Source organism: Theropithecus gelada, chromosome 10, assembly GCF_003255815.1.
Source record: "Theropithecus gelada isolate Dixy chromosome 10, Tgel_1.0, whole genome shotgun sequence".
Taxonomy (NCBI): Eukaryota; Metazoa; Chordata; class Mammalia; order Primates; family Cercopithecidae; genus Theropithecus; species Theropithecus gelada.
In genome coordinates this window covers 95,755,723-95,780,358 of record NC_037678.1, presented here as the reverse complement: position 1 = coordinate 95,780,358, position 24,636 = coordinate 95,755,723, and the positions used below count along the sequence as shown (strand labels likewise).

The 24,636-nt window shown below is 45.4% G+C and overlaps 1 protein-coding gene across 2 annotated transcripts in view; it reads right to left on the bottom strand.

The window, feature by feature from the left end:
• The window catches only part of SYNDIG1 (synapse differentiation inducing 1), a 189,787-nt gene that overhangs the window by 99,678 nt on the left and 65,473 nt on the right, over positions 1 to 24,636 (bottom strand). For both annotated transcript variants that reach the window (XM_025399274.1, XM_025399275.1), the window contains exon 2: positions 23,389 to 23,946. In XM_025399274.1, coding sequence (XP_025255059.1) covers positions 23,389 to 23,868 — 480 coding nt within the window. In that variant the 5' untranslated portion in view covers positions 23,869 to 23,946. The remainder of the gene's footprint in view (positions 1 to 23,388; positions 23,947 to 24,636) is intronic.

The window sequence follows — 24,636 nt, the reverse complement described above, 5'->3', positions numbered from 1 at the left end:
TCTACAATTAGCATCTTTACCGCACCAGCTTTATCATTATGCCTGCATCTGTTCATCCTCCTATCCACCCATCGCTTCATCTTATCTTTTTTGATGCGTTTCAGAGTGAGTTACACACAGCAGGACACTCCCACTAAACACTTCCGCATCACACCACTAACTGGGGTTCAGTATTTTTTTGTACTTTTTTTCTGTAGTAAACTTTACAAAAATTGATTTTTTAATAGAAAGCTGGCGTTTTTGGTTTTGATTTAGACAATTTGGATCCACTTGACCTTAAGATACAGGTTAGTCAGTATAATAGAATAGAAAAAGCATGAGATTTGGAGTTAAATTTTGATCCACCCCTTCCTAGCTGAGACCCTTGGGCAGGTCACCAATATCCTTGGGGTGGGCTGCCTCTGGGGCTCACTCAGGGGCTTCAACACTCCTGAGGCCTAGGTCCCTGATGCTCTCTCTGGGCATGTGGAACCTTATAAATGAATTAATCATATGTGATTCTAACATAAGACAAGATGGAAAACAAGCAGCTGGAACCTCAGATTCATCACATGTAAAACAAGGATGCCAACCCGTTTGAGCTAGGAAAAGCGCTAGACATGGACACACGAGTCACTCTCCTGTCACACACTGCCTGGATGTGAATATTTTCTTCTTGCCTTTTTGGTCACATATAGAAATTCTCCTCCTGTGGTCAAATTATGGTAAAGGCTAAGGAGGGGGAATAGTTTTCAGTTTGCAGAAATTCCAGCAGTCCCTGAGTGATGATTTATTGAGCTTGTATTTCCGACACCAAAGGGTGTCACGTCACTTGCAGTGGGCGGGTATTCGAGGGACACGTGCACTTTCTGTCTCCTCACATAGGGTGAGACAATTTCCTCAGGTCAGTGTGACGAGCTAGCAGATGTGAATTCCGCCATGCCCCCAGAGTCCCTCAGGCCTTCAGAATTGGTTATGGACGTACATCATCTCTGAGAAGCCCAGCTGATGAGTGGAGGTGGTGACATGTACGAACAGGGGGCACAGGACCACCTTCGGTTCAGGCGAACACATTTATGCAGAAGTGACTCTTCCAAAAGAGGACTGCAAGAAAATGCTGCCTGCTGCCTTTCTTCAGCCGGAATTGTTACATCAAATGCTGTGACTACCTCTTGCCTTTGACCTCAGATAGCACATTTTGAGTACTTATGGGAATATATAAAGTCCTCATTCCTCATGTTTTGGAAATCCTGTCGGCTGCTTACAGATCCACAGAGGTGATCAGGACAATGTGCGTCATGCCTCTCATTGGTTTGGCCGCTGGCTCTTTCAAAACTCTCCTCAAGGTTAGTGTCATTTTTATCTCAGTTTCTGATCCCCCAGACACTGAAGTCCTGCGTGGTCAGACTAGACTCCAGGTGTTATGAGAAGGGAGTAGAAATGACCGGATGAAAGACACGCCCCGAGGTCACCAGCCCTAGGAGTCCAGTATTCTCACACCCCTCCTCAGCCCACACTCACGACAGACAGATGGGGCTGCTACAAGGGGACAACTCTACCTGAAACAAAGTGGTGCATTCTGCTAACCAAGGAACGGGATAGGGACAGAGAAAAGAACAGTCCCTTTTATGAGCACATTTATTTCTTTCCTGTCATTACCTGAAGCCAAAAGAAAGCACATGCCTCCAGCAGCTGCAGTGCAATGATGTCTCCTATCCCACAAAACTGGACCAGCTGCTGCATTTCTTTTTCTTTCTTTCTTTTTTGCTTTTTCGAGACAGACTCTCCCTCTGTCACCCAGGCTGGAGTGCAGTGGTGCAGTCTCGACTCACTGCAACCTCCGCCTCCCGGATTCAAGCGATTCTCCTGCCTCAGCCTCCAGAGTAGCTGGGATTACAGGCGCCTGCCATCACGCCTGGTTAATTTTTGTATTTTAGTAGAGACAGGGTTTTACCATGTTGGCCAGGTTGGTCTCAAACCCCTGACCTCAGGGGATCCACCTGCCTCAGCCTCCGAAATTACTGGGATTACAGAAGTGAGCCACTGCACCCGGCCCAGCTGCTGCATTTCTAGCAGCTGTAGACACAGTGGAGAGGATGGTGCCCCCATCATACGCATATCACATGGGCCGAGTGGGAAGCCCAGTGTGGCTCTCCTTCCCTCCCTCCCATCCTGAAAGGAGCCTTCTGAGATTTCAGGGAGGCAGTAGGCAGATGCCACCAGGTGGGCACAGGCCCTGCTGGATGGACTTCACATGGTGCAGAAATTAGAGGGGTGGTGCTTGGAAGCTGAGACTTGCAGGGAAGTCTCCAGAAAGGAGGAGGCTGGAGCCTCTGCTCCACACCACACAGGTCAGAGCACCTCCGGGCTCTCTTTTCCTAAGCTCTTTCCAAGAGGGCCCCGGAGTGACGGGGGACCCAGGAGAGTGGCATACCGTCCTGGGGAGAGTGGAGATGCTGGGGGTGTCCTTCAGAGCAGGGCACGCTTGGGCAGGAAGTGCAGGTGTGAGAGTTGTCTTCACTGGACGGGCCATCCTTAGAATGAGACAGCCAGGTGGGAAGGGGCCCTGGAAAACCTCCAACTGGCCTGCGTACTGGGAGGAGTGTGCACTGACGTGGAGCCACAGAAGTTTGCACTGTTTACTCTGCCTGTGTGGAACCTGGGATTCAAACTGCCAGGCGGGAAGCACTCTAGCAGGGACTCTGGGCTTATGGAGAGTCCCTGTTTCCTCCTTTTCTTCCTTTTCACTCAATAAAGCCCTCCTTTACTCACCCTTCAGACTGTCTACAAGCCTGAATTTTCGTGGCTGTGAGACAGACAAGGACCCCGTCTTTAACTGACCTAAGGAAAAGTCCTGCAACAAGAAGACGGCAGGTGTGATCTTCGGGCTTCCACAAGGGGCTACAAGGGGTCAGGCTGTGTGGCTAGAGAAGGGCTATGCTCTCAGGAAAGGTCGGTCTCATGCCTCCTCTGTCCCTGAAGTGGTCAGAGAACATGCATTTGGACCTTCATCCAGGAAAGTTCATGTCCTTCCCGCTCAGGGTGGGGCCCCCAGCAGCTGTAGGAATGCAGATGCTCAGGCCCGCCCCGACCTGCCCTGGGACCTGCACTTTAACCAGACCCAGGTAATTCATGCACAGGCTGAAGCTTGACAGACTCGGGAGAGGGCTTTGGACAGGCGTCACTCAGCGTGGCTCCTTCACTCAGCTTCTTTCCCCTAGAGCACATCAGGAGCCTGGACCTCACTGTCAAACCTCCACCTCAGCAGTGAGGATGACAAACTGTCTGCTGCCTCCTTCGTTCTTTGTACTGAGTTCAGAGTCCCTGCATCTTCTGGTCTGCACGGGCACTGGGATCGTCAGCTGCCTTCCCACAGATGGGACAGTCTTCTCCAGGTGACAGCAGCCTTCCTGAGCCTGTCCAAGGAAAGCACGCTCTGACTCTGCTCCTGTGACTTGAGGCCAGGTCCTTTTCAGTGGCACTGGCACAGCTGTCATCTGATACTTTGCTCTCTTTCTCCCCCGCGGCACAGAACCTGCCAGCTTGGGCACAATGAGGCCAGGAGTGTTTCCCCAAGTCCACACGGTGACGCACTCATTCAGAAAGTCAAAATGACGGTCTTTTGGAACAAAAAGATGCAAGGCCAGATTAATTCACGAGTCACAGAGTTGAAGTCAAAGATCTGGGCTCTGCCTGGCTATAATGTGTGGGACTCGTGGGGCCCTGACTTTCTAGTGAGTGCTATGAGTTTTCAGAGATGGGGACAGGTACTCAGTGCTCCCAAACCATTTTTCTTTCCATGAGATGAGTGTTCCATGGAGTACACTTTAAGGGATGTGTGCAGTGATTAGTGATTGCAGCCAAATGTATTCAGAACAGGCTCAGCCCTTTATACAACAAGCTGACTGCTTCAGTGATTACGACCACGGTGTACACCAGCGCCTTAGACCCACGCTTCTGCAATCAGGATCACCCGCAGGACTTTATGAAAAATACTGACCCCAGAAGTTTTGATATGATTGGTTTTAGGTGGGACCTCTGCAGCAATGTGTTTAAAAAACACCAGGCTGAGGATGCGGGCTCTGGCTGCGGGCAGGGCCCAGGAGAGCAGTGCGGACCTGGCCACTTGCTGCCTTTCACCTGCCCGTTTGTCTTCTGCTCTATTGCTTCAGGGCTCACAAAGTAAGCACTCTCTGGCTAGAATGAGTGAGGGGTTTCTTTTTTACTAAGATAGTAATGGCAGGTCATTCATAATACTCATGTCATGCTTTTATTCCTTATTTAAAGTCTGTCTTCATTTTGTGGTTCGTGGAAAACATATTCTCCTCTTGGGTCTCAGCATGATGCTGGATGTTGCTTGGGAACAACATTAGATGTGTTAACCATGTCATCCCTGAGACAGAAGATCAATGCCTGCCACTGCACAGGCCTCAGAAGCCAACCATATACCAGGAGGCCTGAGTTCCATTCCTGCTTCTTGCATTTCACACAAGGTGACTTTTTAAAGCATTCAGCAAATTCAAGGTCACCTAAGATTTGCACTCAGAGGACTATCAAGGGCTTGGGTGCTCACACAGAGTTTAGCCTCATTCCTATCTTTAACACATACGAAATGTACCTTGGAGTTCTCCTCTGATAGTTTCACTTATTTCTTAGATGAATCGACCGAATATTAATTATAATTATGTGCCTACTGTGTGCGAGCTCTGGGCTAAGATCTGGAGACCCATATAGGAGTTGACTTCTCTGTTCCTCAGGGAGCCTGTGGCTGCTCGCTGCACAGCTCCCTGGTGGTGGCAGCCAGCTGGCCTTCGACCATCACAGCCATCACCTTCACGGCAGAGTCCCCTGCAGGTCAGGCTGAGATTCCCTGTGTGGGACTCTGGCTAAGACGGCTCCCCTGCATGAATTCCCCACTCGCTCGCTGCTCCTCCCTAGGAGGAATCTCTTCGCAAATCACTTGTTCATGGCTCCCACATCAGTGTCTGCTTCTGGGAAATGTGACCTAAGACAACTGTGTCCAGCAAGACAGAAAATACACACACACACACACACACACACACACAAATAATGGCATTTAAATGGAAATTGGGAGGGTGATAAGAAGCCAGCCAAGTGGAGGGCAAGAGAAAGAACATTCTAGGCAGAAGGAAGGGCTGCAAGGACCCCCGAGACAGGAAAGCCCATGGAGTGGTTGAGAAGTTGAAAGAGGGGCTGAGACTCAGGGCTGTGAGGCAGGGGAAGGAGAAGGTGGGAGCTGGGGCTCCGGGAGGTCCCCTGCAGAGAGTCTGGGTTTACTGAGCTGTTGGGTGATCTGCTGCCCAGGGGCATTTTTAAAGGGCTAAAGCAAAGTATTAGAGGAAGAGATGCAACAATGGACTAATCTGTCCCAGTGACTTGCTTTTTCCTCTATTTTCTAGAAGAAACAAATTCCATAGCATCTACCACACTGAGAAACACCCAAACATCACCCAGCTTGGGCCAGAAGAACACTACATGCTTTGCTGGGAGAATGGCCGTCTGCTGGGACCTCAAGTTACAGATGCCCCGTCCCCCCCGTCCCCCATGGCGTCCCAGCACCCTCCACCACCAGGCCTCCTTGAAGCACCAGTTATCTTGGCTGAATGAGTCCTGAAGCTGTATTTTACAGTCTCGGCCTGTGTGTGTCATGTCTTATGTAAGGTTATAGGACTCCAAGCTATACATTCCATTTCTAAAGAAACTTCTTGTATTGTAACTGATGAGTGTTCCTTCCTTCACATATTCTTGTTTCAGGGTGGCAGAGACTTCCGCCATATCCCCAGTGGTTCTCACCTTTCCAAAAATGGGATTTCTAATTACTTGTCCCCTAACATATGACATCACTGAAGCTGGCTTACTTTTTGCCTACACATGAATTTGAAGTGCAATGAAAACTTACTGAAGATTCAGATGAACCGATCAAGGGGGTGTTTTTTAATGAACACCAGTGAACAACAGCAGGTACCTCTTTCTCTAAAGATTTATTCTTTAAGCTGGGCAGAGGCTGTTTCCATTAACACAGTCTCGTGTTCTTCCGGTGTCTGGTGCATGGGGCACAATGCGGGCTTCATTATCCAGGAGGAAAACATCTTTTCTTCTGGGATCTTCAGCCAGCTGCAAGTTCCAGGACAGCACAGTAGCAGCTTTTCCTCTTTCCTCGACTTGTGAATGAGAACACATTCTTCGCTACAGATGAGCCCAGGCAAGAATCATTCAGCACGCTTTGCACAGTGGGGGCCTCCTTCTCACCTCCTTCCGCTGCTGCTTCTTCCAGATGAATCAGAGTGCCAGCCACGTGTACCGTTTGTACCAAGAGCACCAAAGATCGATGTGCTTGTTCTTCATCCATAAGGACAGACTATCCTCACCCTTCTAATCATTTTTACAGCCACAACATCTCCAACAAACGATATGCCTCTTTGTATTATTTTGGAAATCTACCTTTTAACAACACAGCATGCTGAGAATCAGTACAGCCGCATGGCCTGTAACCTGTTACAGTTTCTTTCTACGTATGAGAGCTTGTGATGCACCGCAAACTACCAATGGTTCAGACGTGGGTTCTTATGTTTTTAGGAAATACTGTGAAACTGTTTGCTAGAGAAAAAGGAAGAAAGATATTGGTTGAAATAAAGGCTGGGCTCATCTCTGGATGTTAATGATGCACTCTGCCTGCTGTGTAGCATGATTAATACACATCTGAACTGTATTGTAATACAAAGACTGTTTCTCTGTACTCTTTTAAATCAACACATTGTCATCACCAATACCTTGAATTCAAATAATGTGTTTCTTCTATTTAATTTTAATGTTTATCATCACTTTTTTCCTTATAATATTATGGTATGATAAGTAGGAGATGCTGTTTTTATCTACATTGGTCAGGTTGAAAGGAATTCTCAAGGCCTTGTTACTGAAATGCTAGAGGTTTGGTCACAGTCCTGCTGCTGGCTGCACAGAAAGTCCATCACTGAGACATGAGGACTGCCAGGGAGAAGGCTTTAACTGGGTGTTGCAGCCACAGAGATGGGAGATCAGCCTCCAATCTGTCTCCCCAACCAACTAAAATTACAGATTTCACCTGGTGCAGTGGCTCATGCCTGTAATCCTAGTACTTGGGGGAGGCCAAGACAGAAAGATCACTTGAGTCCAAAAGTGTGAGATCAGCCTGAGTAACACAGACCCTGTCTCTACAAAAAACAAACACAAATATTAGCTGGGCGTGGTGGTGAGCACCTGTAGTCTGAGCTACTCAGAAGGCTGTGGCGGAAGGACTGCTTGAGCCTGGGAGGTCAAGGCTTAAGTGAGCCAAGATTTTGCCACTGCACTCCAGCCTGGGTGACAGAGCAAGACCCTGTCTCTAAATAAATAAATTTAATTAGGAGTTTATATAACAGGAAAGAAATTTAACCATGTGTGGGAAAACAGGAATTAGGGAGGGATAAGGACGAAGGGCTGGTCAACAGGCAGCATGTGGTCATTTAGGCAATTGTGATGGGTGAGGGGTCTCGTGTCTCATCCTCCAGATGTGATTTGGTGAGTTTCAGTTCCTGATGCTCTTTGGGAGGCCTGATGGTTGATTTCCTGAGAAAGGAACTCAGATAAGACAAACGTAACTTTCTCAAGTTTTAGGGTTGGGAGGATCAATTTCTGTTTATTCAAAGAAACCATAAATATCAGTTCTATGGGACAATTGGGCCAGTTTCAGCTTCAAGGCTAATCACTGCAGAAATAGACTTTAGACACATATTAGAGAGTTACCAAAGTGCTGAAGACAGAGGCAGGCCCATCAAGAGAGATGTTTTAATAAGCCCATGAGCACATCTACATTACAGGGCATTCTGAAGGATCCTTTCTATTGGTACTGGATTTTGTTTCAGTGAGTACTACTTGAGACAAGGGGGCCTTCAGCCAAGTTTGGGACAACTTTATTAAACTACAATTTCATTTAGAATCAACATTTTACTAGTACTTGTTCAAAACCGAGTGTGGAAGAGGTTCATGAATTATCAGCCTCTTAACTACTCCTCAAACTACATTTGTCACAATGACCCGTGTCAGAAGGTATTTCCCTCATAGCTCCATGTAAATACAGAAAGCTGGATTTCATTACAATAATTATAGCCTTACAGTAACAAAAGATGACGATTCTTTGGCCATTGTTCCCTTTATTAAGGCAGCCACAGATGGAACAGGTCTCTACTCACCCACAATTTTCCCTAGTGGCACGGAAGCCACATCAAGAGATATGATCAGCACAAGTCTGAAAACTTTAAAAGATTTTCTTTTCTCAGCACACACATTTGGATAGATGCCCTTTTCTTATCACGTTGTTTTAGAGGAAAATGAAGAATGATCCCCTTGTATTATTATCTGGGAGATTCTTTCCTTCTCACAGAATGACTACATTTCACACCCCAATGCCTTTTATTGACACACATAAGATGAGATATCTAAGATAATAATGTAAAGACACTGATTTTTATTTTTTGAGATACATGCCTTGAGTGACACATTTAAATGAGTTATTAGTATTTTTGATATAGAAAATTAAAACATTAGATGCCATGCTACTATTCGAATCATGCTCATATTTTTTATTTTATTTTTGAAAATTGTAAGTATTTGGCATGCCCTCAATGGTGGCAAATACCTGCTTCATGAAGGAAATTCAGTTTCTAGGATCAGCCAAAGTTCTTCATGCTGGTGGCTCTTCACAGAATAAGGTGGTTGCTGCAATTTGGGCAGCACAAGACAAGATGCAACTATAAGGAGGCGAAACTGATTCCTTTTTGTGAGTGACCTACACACAGAACTGGAAGAATCTGGAATATTTAAATGCATTTATCTATTTAGGGACTGCTCCAAGGGAGGGAAATGAGTAATTTAATCTTTTAATGCCGTAACTAAATATATATCATATTATTGAAAGATAATTAATTTGATTGAAATTCTCAACCTAACCACAAGCCATGTGTGGGCATCAACACATTCTTTGTCCATATTTACTGCATGTTGGGAAATGCACGTCCAGTGCTTCAGATAGTATCCTGGCACGGCTTCTGCTAGGGCAGTCAGGAGGCAGGCCGATCTCGTGCCCAGGAAACAAGTGGACAAAACTGTCAAACACAGCCATAGCCGGGCTCTCAAACTGACCAGGAGCCAACAATATATTGAAAGGTGTTATTTATTAAAAACTGCTAAATTTTGAGTAGTAACAGTGGGAGTCTGTGGTGTTCTTGCCCTGGGCTGCTCCAAGTCATTCACCAGCTTGGTCCATGAAGTGCTTCTACTAGAAGAATGGGGTTAGCCGTGGAAACTAGGAACTTCACTGCTGGAAAGGGTTGAGTTGCTTGAGAGCAGAGGGTGGAAAACCATGCCCAGCTGCCAGTAGAGGTGCTTCCAGCTCTCCTAGTCTAAGGCTATAACTCTGGTTGGATCAAATGGCAAACCAGAGGACAACCAGGAATTTAACGGGGAGCTCCTGGAAATGAGGGAAGCATAGAGGGGCTGGGTAAGCTCTCCTCACATCCCGAGTGGACCTGGTGGCAATGGAAATGCACAGAGGGGGCAGAAGAGAGCCAGACAGGAGCAGGGGCTGGAGCAGACTGGAAAATTGCCTGAACCTTGAATGCACTGTCCAAACCACACATGGAGGTATCGGCAGATGGAGAAACCTTATCTGCTTGAGGTATCTGAGCCCAACGTCTACCCAATAATTACCTGACTGACCTCTAAGCGATGCAGACCCAGGAGTGAATCCCAGGAAGTCAGGCTTAACAATAAAAAAGAGTTAAAAAAAAAAAAGAAAAGAAAAGAAAAGAAAAGCTGAAGAGAGATGTCAGTGACTGAATGCTGCAGAGGAGAAAGACTCTGCATATTTAGTCCAGATAAGTCACTAGAAAAACTAAAACAAGACACCCAAAACAACAGTTTCTTTTTGTTATTGTTTTTGTTTTTGTTTTGTTTTTTTAGGAAACGCCACGTAACAATCATAACGTTAGGGGTAAAAATCAGAATCCTGTGTTGCTATCCTGTATCATTCAAGTTGTCTAGTTTAGTTTTCATTCACAACAAAAATTACTAGCCAGGTATAGAAACAGGAAAGCATGACCCATACCCAGTTTTGTTTTTGTTTTTTAAAAAGCAGTCAATAGAAACTATCTTGGAGTAGGGGGCACAGTTGTTGGATTTAGTAAAAAAAAAAAGACTTCAATGCAACAGTGACAAATATGTTCACAGACTAAAGAAATCCATATTTAATAATAAAAGGAAAAGGTGATGACAATGACTCAATGTAAGAAAAGGCATAGAACCCATAAGAAGTCACTGGATGGAAATGAACATACAATATGAAATGAAAATTCACAAGTGGGGCTCAACAGCAGATTTGTTATGACCGAGGGAACTACACATTTGAAAGATCAATTATCCAAGCTGAAGAACAGAAAGAAAAACGTTAAGGGAAAAGGAACAGAATCTCAAATATCTGTGGGAAAATATCAAGCATAACAATGTATTTGCAACGGGAGTTTGAAAAGGAGAGGAGAGTCCAGCCTGGCCAACATAGTGAAAGCCTGTCTCTACTAAAAAAATACAAAAATTAGCTGAGCATGGTGGCATGTGCCTGTAGTCCCAGCTGCTCGGGAGGCTGAGGCAGGAGAATTACTTGAATGCAGGAGGCAGAGGATGCAGTGAGCCGAGATCGCACAAATGCGCTCTAGCCTGGGTGACAGAGCGAGACTGCATTAAAAACAAAACAAAACAAAAAACAAAAAACAAAAAACAAAGGAGGAGAGGAGACAAATGTTTTTTTAAGGCCGGGCGCGGTGGCTCAAACCTGTAATCCCAGCACTTTGGGAGGCCGAGACGGGCGGATCACGAGGTCAGGAGATCGAGACCATCCTGGCTAACACGGTGAAACCCCGTCTCTACTAAAAAAATACAAAAAAACTAGCCGGGCGAGGTGGCGGCCGCCTGTAGTCCCAGCTACTCGGGAGGCTGAGGCAGGAGAATGGCGTGAACCCGGGAGGCGGAGCTTGCAGTGAGCTGAGATCCCGCCACTGCACTCCAGCCTGGGCGACAGAGCAAGACTCCGTCTCAAAAAAAAAAAAAAAAATGTTTTTTTTTAAAAAAGTTGAAGAAATAATGGCCGAAAACTTCCCAAATATAAAGAAAAAAGTTGTAGATTCAAGCTTAGTGAACTTCAAATAGGAAAAGACCAACACCAAGACAGGGCAATTACATTATTGAAAAACAGGGAAAATCTTGAAAGCAAGAGAAAAAAACCACAGAAGACTCATCCTGAACAGGAAATCAGGACAACTGATGTCTGATTTATATGAAACAATGGAGGCCAGAAGACAACAGAGTGACATGTTACAAGTGAAAAAAACTTCCAAACAAGAATTCGATATCCAACAAAACTACCTCTCAAAAATGAGAGCAAAAGAAAGACATTCCCAGGTAAATAAAGGCTGAATGAATTTGTTCCTATCAGACCTGTCTTATAAGAAACAGTGAAAGAAGTCTTCAGGCTGGAAGTAGATGATGTAGATGGCAATTTGAATTCACAGGAAGAGACGGAGAGCCCTGGGAACAGTAAATATGAGTGAGGGTAACTATGTAATACTGTATAAACACATTTTTATTCTCCTGTGATCCTGAGTGGTTGGTTTATTGCTTGTTTAAGGATTATAGATCTTTCTTCCTTTTTATTTGTAAACATTTATGGAGTACGTGTGCAATTTTATGACATGCATAAATTGCATAGTGGTCAGGTCAGGGCTTTTTAGAATATCCACCACCCAAATTACATACCTTGTACCCATTAACCAATTTATCATCACTCTCCCCACTCCCACTCTCTCACTCTTCTGAGTTTCCTTATCTATCATTTCATTCTCTACATCCATATGAACACATTTTTTAGCACCCACTTATGAGGTGAACATGTGATATTTGTCTTCCTGTGCCTGGCTTGTTTCATTCAAGATAACGGCCTCAAGTTGAATCCATGTTGCTGCAACTGACGTAATTTCATTCTTTTTTAAGGATGAAGAGTATTACATTGTATATATCTACCACATTTTTAAATCCAATTATCCATTAATAGACACGCTGATTGTGAAGTGTCACTGTTCACAACAGTGCTATTGTGAATAGTGCTGCAATAAACATATGAGTGCAAGTATGTTTTTGATATATTGATTTCTGATATTGCTGGATCAAATGGTAGTTCTATCTTTAGTTCTTTGAGACATCCCAAACTGGTTTTCCCTGTTATAATTTTTAAAAGACATAATTGTATAAATTAACAGTTGTTTAACACTACTGTCAGATTTATAAAATGCCTATGAAATATGTACACGACAGTATGAGCAAAAAATGGGGACAATCGGGCTGTACTGGAGTGTGGTTTCTATATTTTACCGGAATGAAGTTAGCACTACCTTGAAGTAACCTGGATAAATTTAGATGCTTATTGTAATTTGCAGAGACAATACTAAGGAAATAACAATACAGTTAAAAAGCAACAGATAAACTAAGATGGTATTCTAAACATATTTACTTAACATACAAAAACAGAAGTAAGAAGAAACAGAGAAACAATAACAATTACTAAACCAGGATACATGCAGAAAACAAGAATCAAAATGGCTGACATTATTCCAATCATATCGAAATTACGGTTAATGCCAATGGGCTACATACTCCAATCAAAAGACAGAGAGTGTAGGCTTTATTTCAAAAACGTGATTCAGGTATGTCCCTTCTATTTGAGACAAACTTTAAATTCAGAAACAAAAATCAATTGTAAGCAAAAGGATAGGAGAAGATATATCACAAAAACAATAATAGTTAAGATAGAATGACTATGTTAATATCAGACAAGACAGTTTAAGACAAAAAATATTATTAGACACAAAGAGGGACATGAAACCGACTCAACAGTCCAGTAGATAATTTTTTTGGATAAACATAGAAACTGACACTTCTGGTCTTAAAGATTGAAACTTAAAATTGTTTTATCTGAGTTCCTTCCTCAGCAAAGTGTCCCCAGGCCTCTCAAAAAGTATCAAAGAACTGAAACTCACCAAATCACTGCATCCAGACAATGAGACACCAAGGCCCTCATTCATCATGATTGCTTCCTTGTCCCTCCAGAGTTCCTGTTTTCCTATACATTGTTACACTTCCGCCCTGCTACATAAACCCCTGACTTCAGTCAGCAGGGAGATGGATTTGAGACTGAGCTCCCACATCCTTGGCTGCAGCACCTGATTAAAGCCCTCTTCCTTGGCAATAATCATCTCAGTGATTGGCTTTCTGTGATGGGAGCAGCAGGTTCTAGATGGAATCCTTGGTGTTTCAGTGCCAGAAGCTTTATAATAAAATGGCCAACAGTTCAGCAAGATATAACAATTATAAAGGTATGCACACTTAACAACGGAGCCCCAAAACACATGAAGTAAACACTGGCAAAATAAAAGAAATAGGCAACTCCCTAAAAGTAAGTATTTCTGATACTCCACTCCTAATTGTGACAACTAGGCAGACAAACACCAAGAACAGGAGACACGAACAGCACAATTAACCCACCTGACCTTGCAAACCTGTATAAAACACTTTGCACAAAAGAACACTCATTCTTTCCTTATTCACATGGCATATTCCACAGAACACATCAGACAGTAAGCCATATATCAAGTATCAATCAATTTAAAAGAGAAATTATACCAACTATGTCCTTCAACCTTAATGAGATTTACTTAAGAATAAATAATAGGAAAGAACAAAATCCCTGAATATTTGGAAATTAAACAACACATTAATAAATAATTCATTAGAAAAATGTAAAATCACAATGGCTATAGAAGTATTTTTAAGTAAATAAAAATTAAAACACAGCAAATCAAAATTTTTAGGACAAGTTAAGACAGTGTTTGAAAGAAAGTTATAGCCTAGAATACATACGTTGTAAGAAGAAACAAATGTCAAATAAGTAACCCCAGCTCATGCCTAAACAAAATAGGTAAAAAAGAGCAAATTTAAGCCAAAGAAAACAGAGGGGAGGATGTCATAAATATCTGAGTAAAAATTAATAAAATGGAAGACTAAAGACAGAAAAATCAATGGAACCAGAAGTCAGCTATTTGAAAAGATCCAAAAAATGATCAATTTCTATCTAGACTGACCAAGAAAGAAATAGAGAAACTTAAATTACTAAAATGAGGCATGAAAGAATAAATATTATTACCAACCATACAGAAACTAAAAGGATTTAAATGGAATATGATGAACAACTTCATGCCAACAAATTAGACGTCACAATACTAAAACTGAGACAAGAATAAAGGACAACTTTCGGATTTTCTTTAAAACAAGAGACTGGCCGGGTGCAGTGGCTCATGCCTGTAATCCCAGCACTTTGGGAGGCCGAGGCGGGCGAATCACGAGGTCAGGAGATCGAGACCATCTTGGCTAACACGGTAAAACCCTGTCTCTACTAAAAATACAAAAAACTACCTAGGTGTGGTGGCGGGCACCTGTAGTCCCAGCCACTCCAGAGGCTGAAGCAGGAGAATGGCATGAACCCAGGAGGCAGAGCTTGCAGTGAGCTGAGATCGTTTCACTGCACTCCAGTTTGGGTGACAGAGCGAGACTCTGTCTCAAAAAAACCAGAAAACAAAAACAAGAGACTTAAACCAGTAAGGTAATAGAATCAGTTCAGTAATTGAAACTCTTCCCACAAAGAAAAGGCCAGGCCCAAATGGCTTCACTGGTGACTTCTAACAAACACCTGAAAAGGAATCATACCAACACTAAACAGAATCTTTCAGAAAATAAAGAGAGGAACAATTCCCAACTTATTCTGTGCAGTCAATATTACCCTCATACCAGAGTCCGGGAAAGATAGCACAAGAAGAGAAAACTGCGGACCAACATCCCTCGTGAATATAGGCAAAGAAATCCTCATCCAAGGATTAGAAAATAAGATCCAGTGACACTTAAAGAGGCTTATAAACCAAGACAAAGTGGGATTTACCTCCCAATGCAAGGATGGTCTGTTATCTGCAAAGCAGTTAATGCAATATACCACATGATTAAAGGATGAAAAAATAAAGGACAATAAAGAAACACCATATACGATTACCTAAGTAGTACCTGACAAATTGAACGTCCATATGCAGGTCCCTCAAAAAACTACAAATAGAACTACCATACCATCCAGCAACCCCACTACTTGGCATTTATCCAAAGGAAACGAAATCGGTACATTAGAGAGACACCTACACCACTTGTTTGTTGAAGTGCTATTCACAATATCCAAGATAGGGAATTAACCTAGGTGTCCAACAACAAACAGATAAATGGATAAAGAAAATGGGGTAGTTGTACACTGATAGGACAGGAAACGGAAATACTGGGTAGAAGAGGGCAGTTTCCTGGCAAAGCCCCACCCTCAAGCCCAGATACCTGTGACCCTAAGTGAGAAAGGGCATTCCTGTTTTTGTGCCCAAAAAGTTGTCTTTTAGCCCGCAGGCCTGCATCCATATAAACCCTGAACCCCAGGACCCAGAGGCAGACCAGCAAGCCAGCAGACCAGCAAACAGACAAATGGCAGAACAACATGGCAGAGAAAGGGAGAAGAGGAGGAACATCTGAACGCCGAGAGGAGTTTGGCTGGGGGTGGTCAGAGAGGAGTCCAGCCACTGGACAGCCCAAGTCCAGGAGAGGATCACCTTCCCACTCCAGTCTCCATCCCAGCTCCACATCCATCCCACTGAAAACCACCTCTACCACTCAATAAAACCTCGCATTCATCCTTCAAGCCCATGTGTGACCTGATTTTTCCAGGATGCTGGGCAACAGCTCTGGATCTAGCCCTCTGTCCTTGCGAAAAGGCAGAGGGTCCATTGAGCCTGTTAGCATTCAAGTCGTCTGTGGACAGCAAAGCTGAAAGAACTTTGTAACACTAGGGTTGCAGACACCCACCCCTAGACACTACTGCTGGTTCGGAGCACAAAGCACTTGCCCCAGCCTCTGCACCTGCCCTTCTGAATGCTCCAGTCCCACAGTGGGTTTGAGCAACAACAGAACAGGCGAGCCACACCCATCAAACATCCTGCAAGGGGAATCAGGGAACTCTCCCATTTCAGCACCGCAGGATACTATTCAGCCATAAAAAAATAATGAAATTATGTCATTTGCAGCAAACATGGATGAAACTGGAGGACATTATGTTAAATGAAGTAAGTCAGGAGGGAAAGTTTAGCACTGCATGTTCCACCCGTGGAAACTAAAAGGAGTTGATTTCAAAGAAGTAAAAGTAGAACGAAGAATAGTAGAGGGTGGGCAGAGTAGGAGGAAGGGAGAGATAAGAAGAGATGTATTAAAACATACAAAATTACTGCTAGATATGAATAAGTTCCTGTGTTCTACAGCACTGTAGCATGAAAACAGTTAAAAATATATTATACAGTTGCAAATAGTTAAAAGGAGGTTATTGAATGTTCCCAACAGAAAGCAATGATCAATGTTTGAGTTAATGAATATGCTAATTACCTCGATCTGCTCACCAAGTTATATGTACCAAAACATCACTATATATCCCACAAATATGAATACCCTATTTATTGTCAATTAAAAAATAAAATAAAAATAAAATAAAAAACCTTCTTCAACAAAGAAGTGACAAAGGGAACTTCCTATACCTGATTAAGAGTGTCGATAAAGAACTACAACAAACATCATCTTTCATCATGAAAGCTAACAGCTTTCCCCTAAGATCAGGAGCAAGGCAAGAATGTTCGTTCACTTACACTCAACAATGTGTTTGAGGTTCTGGCCAGTGCTACGAGGTAAACAAACAAATGAGCAAAACAAAACCCCCAAATTTTCCTCTACCCAAATCAGCACCTCAAATCTCTCTGGAGATACTAAAAATAATTTTCAAAATGTTGTCTATTATTTTCTGAATTCTTTCTGTTTCCTCTGGATCAATTGTTCTATTTGTTGTTGTTCTGTCTCATTCATGCTTTTGGGTTTTCTTCAAATGCGTGCTGAGTCCTCGCCCCTCTTTCCATGCTTATGAATGAAGTATATGTGAGTGCTCTATTGCAGTTACAGAATTCTGTGTCCTCCAACACTTTCAAGTTTTTACATGAGAAGACAGACTGGAAGGCCTTGGAAAGCTTGATGGCGAGTTCCCAGACGTGAGGTCCTGGTGCTGTCTCTTCCTGCTTTGTCTGTGGACTCTGGCATAATGCTGAAACAGAAGTTTACTGGAACACATTTTTCCCCCTAATGTAGAAAGAACAGCGTCATGAGGAGACAGAGTCTAAAGTGAGCAGATCTGTCTGAGATCCAAGGGCTGACAGCAGAGCCACGTGTGCGATCTTGGAAACACCCCAAGTTTCTGTCTCCCCACATGTAGGATGAGGACAGCACCATGACCCGTCCCCAAGTGCTTCGAGGACTCGATGGCCGAGTGCACTCGCAGGGCCTGGCAGAAAAGTTGCTCCACTGATGAGCGTTCCCTTCTCCCTTCTTCCTTCAGTGAAGAAAAGGCACAGCCCCTGTGGGCACTGCTTCTAGGGGGTGACTGCCACGTACTCCGGGTCTGAAAGGTTTAAGGTTTTGCATTACCACAGGTAAGTGCCATTCAACATCTGGTCACCATCTCTAAGGGAAGGAGGGTGGTCAGGCCTCTGCACCCAGACTCCAGTCACTTCATTTCATGGCTGTAAACTCAAACTGTGTATTTTGTAGCCCTGCTTCATTACTTGTCCCTGAAATCTCTCTGAGTTTATCTGTGTGAAAGGAGACGTCGTTTCCCACTGCTGGTATTCCCTGAGACAGCAGTTTTTAGCTACTGGCTGGGAAGTGGATGAAGCAGTGTTCACATACCTGGGAAGAGGCCCGGGCTGTGGGACATCAGGCCCAATTATCACTACCCAGAGTGTCCTGAGGGCACCCCCACAGGATGCCTGTCTTGTCACCCTGAGCGCAGTGGTACTAGATAATGAGCGGCACCTCTGCACTCCCGCAAAGCCCCAGAGGTGCCCCTATATCTCCCTGTCTAATGTCAAGCCATGCTCTACTTCATGACTTAAAGTGGAGCAGGACAGATCATAAACACTTGCTGAATGGTTGAGAACCTCCCATAAATATTCTCAAAGTTAGTCATAGAACCTGTTCCTGGTACTACCACAACCTTGAAGGTAAACAGTACACTCCACATGCCCTTGCAAACCATGTGTCAGACAGGCCGACCTCTTCGGACCTAGGGAGGCTCCTTCATAAATGCCAGGGACGCACCTGTCTTGGGAAAGTGATTGGGGAAAACACAGCCAGCCACCCAGTGCCCAGGAGCTCCAGCAAGGGAAGCCCCGCTCAGAACCAGGGCAACGAGGGGGCCCTGCTCCGACCCAGGACAATGAGAAGGCCCCACTCCGAACCAGGGCAGTGGCTTTCTGAAAACGGCACTCTCTGGGAAACAGCATCCATTCGCTGTAAACCAAGTGAAGCTATGCAATACTCAAAGAAGTTAAAAATCACATTTTTTTCTGAGTAGAACTGCCTTCTAGAAAGAGCTCAGATCAATATTCACTGTTCTTTTGTTTCAGTAGTTGTCATTCTGTTCAATTAGATGATCTGAAAAAAAAAATGATGCCAAAAGCCTATGGTTTTTGGCTCTGTGGTTGCAGTACTGGCACCCAATTTGTTATCACTTCCCTATATCGTGACCTTAAGCAATCCTTTCCACACTGACTGAGCTTGGCTGTGTGACTTGCTCTGGTCAATGAGATAGTAACATGCAGGACATAGGCACATACTTGACAAGCCCTTGCACAGTGGGCTCTACCTCTCTGGCTGCCACACGATGAAGCCTGGGACAGGATGGGTGACTGCTGGGTGATGCAGTCACCTCTGTTACTGCAGCCAGCAGCCTCTGGCTGCCCAGCCCATCACAGCTAGCTATGGAAAAGTGAGTGAGCCCAGGTGAGACCAGCAGAACAATCACCCAGCTGAGCCCAGCTCAATTGTCTACCCTCAGAAATCATAAGCTAAAGAAAGAGTTGTTAAGGCACTATGTTGTGGGGGTGATTTGTTATGCAGCAAATGCTTATCAATACATGACCGTTTATTATTTAATGGAATGGAGAAAAGAGTAAACCAAAGAACAGCTACTGCATGTTCAATGACACTTCCAACCAGTCATTAGTATTTTGTTATTTACAGAAGAATAGAATAAAAAGCACCATAGCTATACTGTAAGAATGTTTCTGAGAAAATATCTTTGTTTTCAGAGAAAAGGGACCAAGTTAACCACTGTGGTGAGGCTCTGAAATCCTCCTCAGCATCCTGAGCCGCATACAGAAGCAACAGCAGCTGTAATGTGTCTCCATCCCTTCCGCTCAGAGCTTGTGGGAGGGCCATTTCTTGATCCAGGTGAGCTCCTTGGATGTCGACCAGAAAGTCTCACTAAAGTGCCTAAGAGGCAGCTCGATTTGTAAACAACTGGCTGTTCCATTGATGTTACTTTAGGAGTGCCTTTTGTGGCCAAGGTATAAATGCCAACATGCTCCATCTTACGTTATAGTCAAAAGTCACTAGAAATATTAATACAGAGTAGGCACCGTTATTATGACTAAAGATTCTTATTACTGTATTATTAAAAGAATTATTTCTGATGGGCTTCCACTTTTGCTGCTAGATCAGAGGAGCACGACTGGGTGGGAAAGTTACCTCCCAAGAAGTATACTATACTACTTGTCAGAGCCTTGGACCTACTAAGACAGACAAGTCTGTGTCTGCCTCCACCCACTTCCTAGCTTTTATTTAAAACATTGTCTCTGAGTAGATTTCAGACCCTTACAGGGTTCCAAAACCACATCTATTACCTGCTGAAGCCACTGTGTGAAAAATCATTGCAATAAAATGGATTCAGTAATTGATTGACAAAAATGTGGATTCAGATATACTATAAATTTTTTAAAAATTGCATTAAAATATTGGTTGTGTTTATGTGCAAGCTCCATCAGAAGCCCACATGAGTCTTCAAGAAGGATAAACAATTCTTTTGAATGTAGTCCATTGTGAAGTACCAGGAGGGAGGCTAACTGAGGACTAAGAAGATTTGCTGCTCACCTGCTCTCCTCCCACCTTCTCCCCTCCCACCTGCTCCCCTCCCACCTGCTCCCTGCTCCCCTCCCACCTGCTCCTCTCCCACCTGTTCCCCTCCCACCTGCTATCCTCCCACCTTCTCTCCTCCCATTGACCTTGGCAGAGTGTAGTTATTCAAGAGAAGTGCATGAATGCAATTGGGGTGGGGAGGAACCCACAAGGGTGAGAAAGAAATGATGGAGACATTCAAATGTCCTTTTCAATCTAGTTGGTTTCAATCAACCATCCCAAGCCTTCTATCACTGGGGCATATTGTGTCCTGGAGGGGATTTTCCAAAAACCCTTAAGAAAGCTGAAAATCCTCTGCCAGCCAGTTTGGCCCCCTGGGGGCTTGGGAACATCTCTGATCCCTTCCTTTCTACCCTCGCATCTCCATTAACGACAAATTTCACCTTTTAGATATTTCTTCACCATTTCTAATGCTGTCTTTATTCTCTCACCTGCCCTTATGACAAGCCCCCCAAAAGAGGCAGGGGGCACATCCGGTTTGGTCCTAGCCCCAGGCTGCCTTCCCCTCTTGCCTCCATCTCCTCTACATCCTTGTCCCACTCCTGGTCAGAGCAGTTCCTGAAAACACAGATCAAGATCTGACCACAGCCCTTCTGCATGAGACCCTTCCATGGACCTGCATGGTCACGTGCAGGTGCCAAGGCCTCCTCCTGCGATTCCCAGGTCCTCCACATGACATCCTGCTCACTTTGTATTGTCTTGTGGATTAAATGTTGGTGCATTCTGGCTCTTGGTTACTCTAACAAATCTATTCAGGCTCCCCAGCAACACGGCCTGTGTGGTGGGACACAGCAGTGACCCTGAAGCAGAGGGGACAGATGCTCTGGGTGGGGCCTGGCTCTCCAGGCTCCAGGCCCACCCCTCCCAGGGCTCCTTCTTGACTCTTTGGTGGGTCCCTTCTGTCTCACACGTATCTCAGTTTGTGACTCTGCATAAATCCAGTCTCCCTTAGGTGGCTGATAAGGTCCTTGCTGATGGGAACCCCCTCCCTCTCCAACCTGTCTCCTCCCCGTCTTTCCCACAGGCCTCCGCATTTCTGACCAGTTCCTCTTCCCTGCAGATCTCTGGAGCTGCTGCCTCTGTGCTCCCCAGGTCCTCTTGGACTGGAATTTCTCTGCCAGCTCCCCTCAAGCCTCCTCTTACTCATCCTCAAGATATAGCCGGGGGAGGGCTCCTGCCTGTGTGATGACTTCTGAACCCTGCATTGAGCTCAGGGCCCTAGCCCCTCTTCAGAGCTGATGGGGTATTCCGTTCCCATAACTCCTGGGGCTGCGTTTTCGTGCATTCGCTTCCCTAATTCCACTCCATGCGGGTCGGGCAGTATTTATTTATATTTCGCTGTAAGCAAAGCCCTCAGATCTTGCAAAACAGTAGACAGGGGCAGAGGATTCTGAACAGAAGCCAAGCATGCTCCCAACTTTCCACAGCTGCATCATGAGCACCCTCCCTTCACAGGTGTCACCAGAGGGCATTAGGACCTCCGCAGATGCCCAGGCATCACGTCTTGGTCCTCTTCCATGCTACGACTCTCCACTCCCTGCCAGTGGGCTTCCCAGGCTCCACTGGCTGGGGCTGCACCGAAGTTTCCCTCTCCATTGCTGATCCTCCCTCCTGACTAAAGCCGGATCTCTTGGCTCCTGGTTCTCACTGAGGTCTCCAATCCTGATCCTCTGGTCTCCTTGACCTGTCACTCCCTTGCAATTTCTCCGGCCTTTCTATCAAGCGTGGGTCCCATGGTTGTGGGTCTGATTCGGCTCCAAACTTCCTCCCTCTTGCTTTCTCCTGCCTCCTCCACCTTCCAGGCAGAGTACACCTTGCCAAGAGAGTCTCACCTGCTAAAGATGGTCCCACACGGCTGGAGAAAGTCATGGAGCCCTGGGTCTGACCAGATCTTCACACGAACTCATACTGCAACTGGGCAGTTTCTCCAGAAGTCTTTTCTAGAATGGGCACTTCCCCCAGTTCACTGCTCTAGACTGTCTGCAATCTCCCCACACCCCAACACACCCCAAGAGCTTCTCTGGCTGTGCTGATACTCAGCCAACACGAACCCCTCCTTTCCTTCCTCTTCAACCCAGAGCGCTTGAAAGTTTCCCTTACCCCACCCTTCTCTTCTCTCCCAGGCCAGCACGTGGACTTCTTCTGAGAGGCCATCTCTCACACATACATGCTTGGAGTACAGCTCCTGCTTCCCCAAGACCACTCCCCAGCCGCCGGCCACGATCCTCAATTTTCCATTCTGAACATTTCCTCTCTACTTACAAAAATGTTCTCACCTACCTTAGTGAAAAACAGACATCCCTTTCCCCTTTGGCCACACACTGCCTCTGAAGGTCGGACCTGTTCGGCGGTTTCCTCCCCCACCAAACTGACGGAAAGCCTGGCCCAAGTTTCCCTGACATCGTGTCCTGGGAAAACATCCCTGGCCTCACTGCAGCGGAAAGTCTTGGAGCGCATGGGCAGCAAACCGCTAGTCCATGGCCTGCAGCAGCTGCTCTCACCCTGTCACCCAGTGCTGCCCTAGGGGGCCAGTGTGCCACATACCCAGCAACCACTGTGCCTACCATGCTATATCCAATGTGCAATGTGCACATCTCTGTACATGTAATTCAAATGCTGTCACCTGCCCTCCAGTCCTCTAAAAAAGTCAGCTTATCTTCCCTTTAGGCTATCAGTACCTACACTTTCTTCCAGCGTGGTTCAGCTCTATCAACAATCTCTCAGTAGTAACTGTGGAATGCAAAGTCAAGGAATCACAGGTGACAGCAGAAACACCTCCCAAAGTGTCCCCCATCCAATACATTTCCAGCCTCATGTGGCTCTGGGATCAAGCATTCCTCCCTCCTCTTGTCAATGACCTCTCTGTCTCATGGGATGAGGGACAGCAGGGAAAACTGATGAACCCACCAGCACTGCCTTCTGCAGCCCCATCTGACAGCCATTACCTGGGGTCATCTCATACCAGAATCACTGGCTTTCTGTTAATCTAAGTCTTTCCTCTCCTTCTATCTTCCACAAGCATTCAAGAGTGAAGGGCACCAAGACTGCCTTTAGTTTCTGCATTTTTGCACACTAGTTTCATTCCCTAATTTCTGGGCTACAGTGTATAGGCATTCATGGCTCCTGCCCACCCTAGAATCCCCATCACACATTCCTAGAGGGCCTCTGACAAACACATCCTCTAACCTCCAGCTCCTGGAACTCCTCCTCCTCCTCCACATCGTAGGACAGGGTATGGATTTTTATGTCATCAGCTGAGAGGTCGATGAACTTCCCATCGGGGTACTCGAGGCTGTCTTTGGTGGGCGATCGGTCCTCGATGAAGGTGGTCTCGCAGCAGTCGGTGGTCACACCGTCCCCCCAGGAACGCAGCACACCCTCTGAATAGAGGATGATGTTGGGCCTGTAGCGGGACTCCACCGACTGCTGCAGGGTGTTGGGGTCCAGCAGCTGCTGCACCGGCTCACTCCTGCTGCTGTCCAGGCTGGCCGGCACTGTGCTGGCCCCCACCCGGTGGCTCTGGTACTGGGGCGCTGGGTAAACAGACACCAGACCATCTCTGCTCTCGGCCATCAAGTTTCTGGTGTTAATTAAGCCATTCCTCTTGCCAGCATCACTGATTTTACTGTGCACCAGCATGCTCTTCTGTTCAATGATGCCATCCATGGTCCTCTCTCTCTGGCTAGGCGTCAGGCTGGCGGGCTGGGCACGTAGGTCACACTTGTCTCAGGGAACCCATTTCTCCTGGAGGAGGAGAAAACAGAGATGAGAGAAGAGAATCACACTTAAAAACAAGCTAATCACCCAGACCCACATTGTTTCAGACTGTACCAATCAGCTGATAAACGCATAGTAACTGTGAGAGTTAGACAAAATGCAGTCCTACCTATTCAGTGAATGTTAAAAAGGATCTGTCGGGGTGGCTAGCCAGAGGTAGCAGAAACTGATTACCTGAATCTCTATAAAGTCTCTGCTTCCAAATGAAGGAGACTGCAGGAGCTGGCTCCCTTGCAGCCTAGAGGAACCTTTGATTGCTAGCAGACATCCTGAAACCCACGGGTAAACCCAATCACATTAGCATCCGACAAGTCCATAGGAAAACAGAACTGCAAATCTGTAATGGGGATTAGCTCTTCCCAGGTACATGGCTATTCATTCAAGCAGGAAATTATGTGATTGCAATAATCCCTACTTAGTGATGATCTTGAGGCGTCAAGTCCCAAACACGAATCTGCTACTGAGGCATCTTGAGATAGGCACAGCTTGGTCTCTTAGGGTGCTCTCTACAGTTTGCCACTCAGAATTTGCTGAGAACCGGCAGCATCAGCACCAGCTGGGAGCTTGTTGGAAATGCAGAATCTTGAGTAGCACCTGCATCTACTAAATCAGAATCTGCATTTTAACATGATCCTAGCTGATGAGTCTGCACATTAA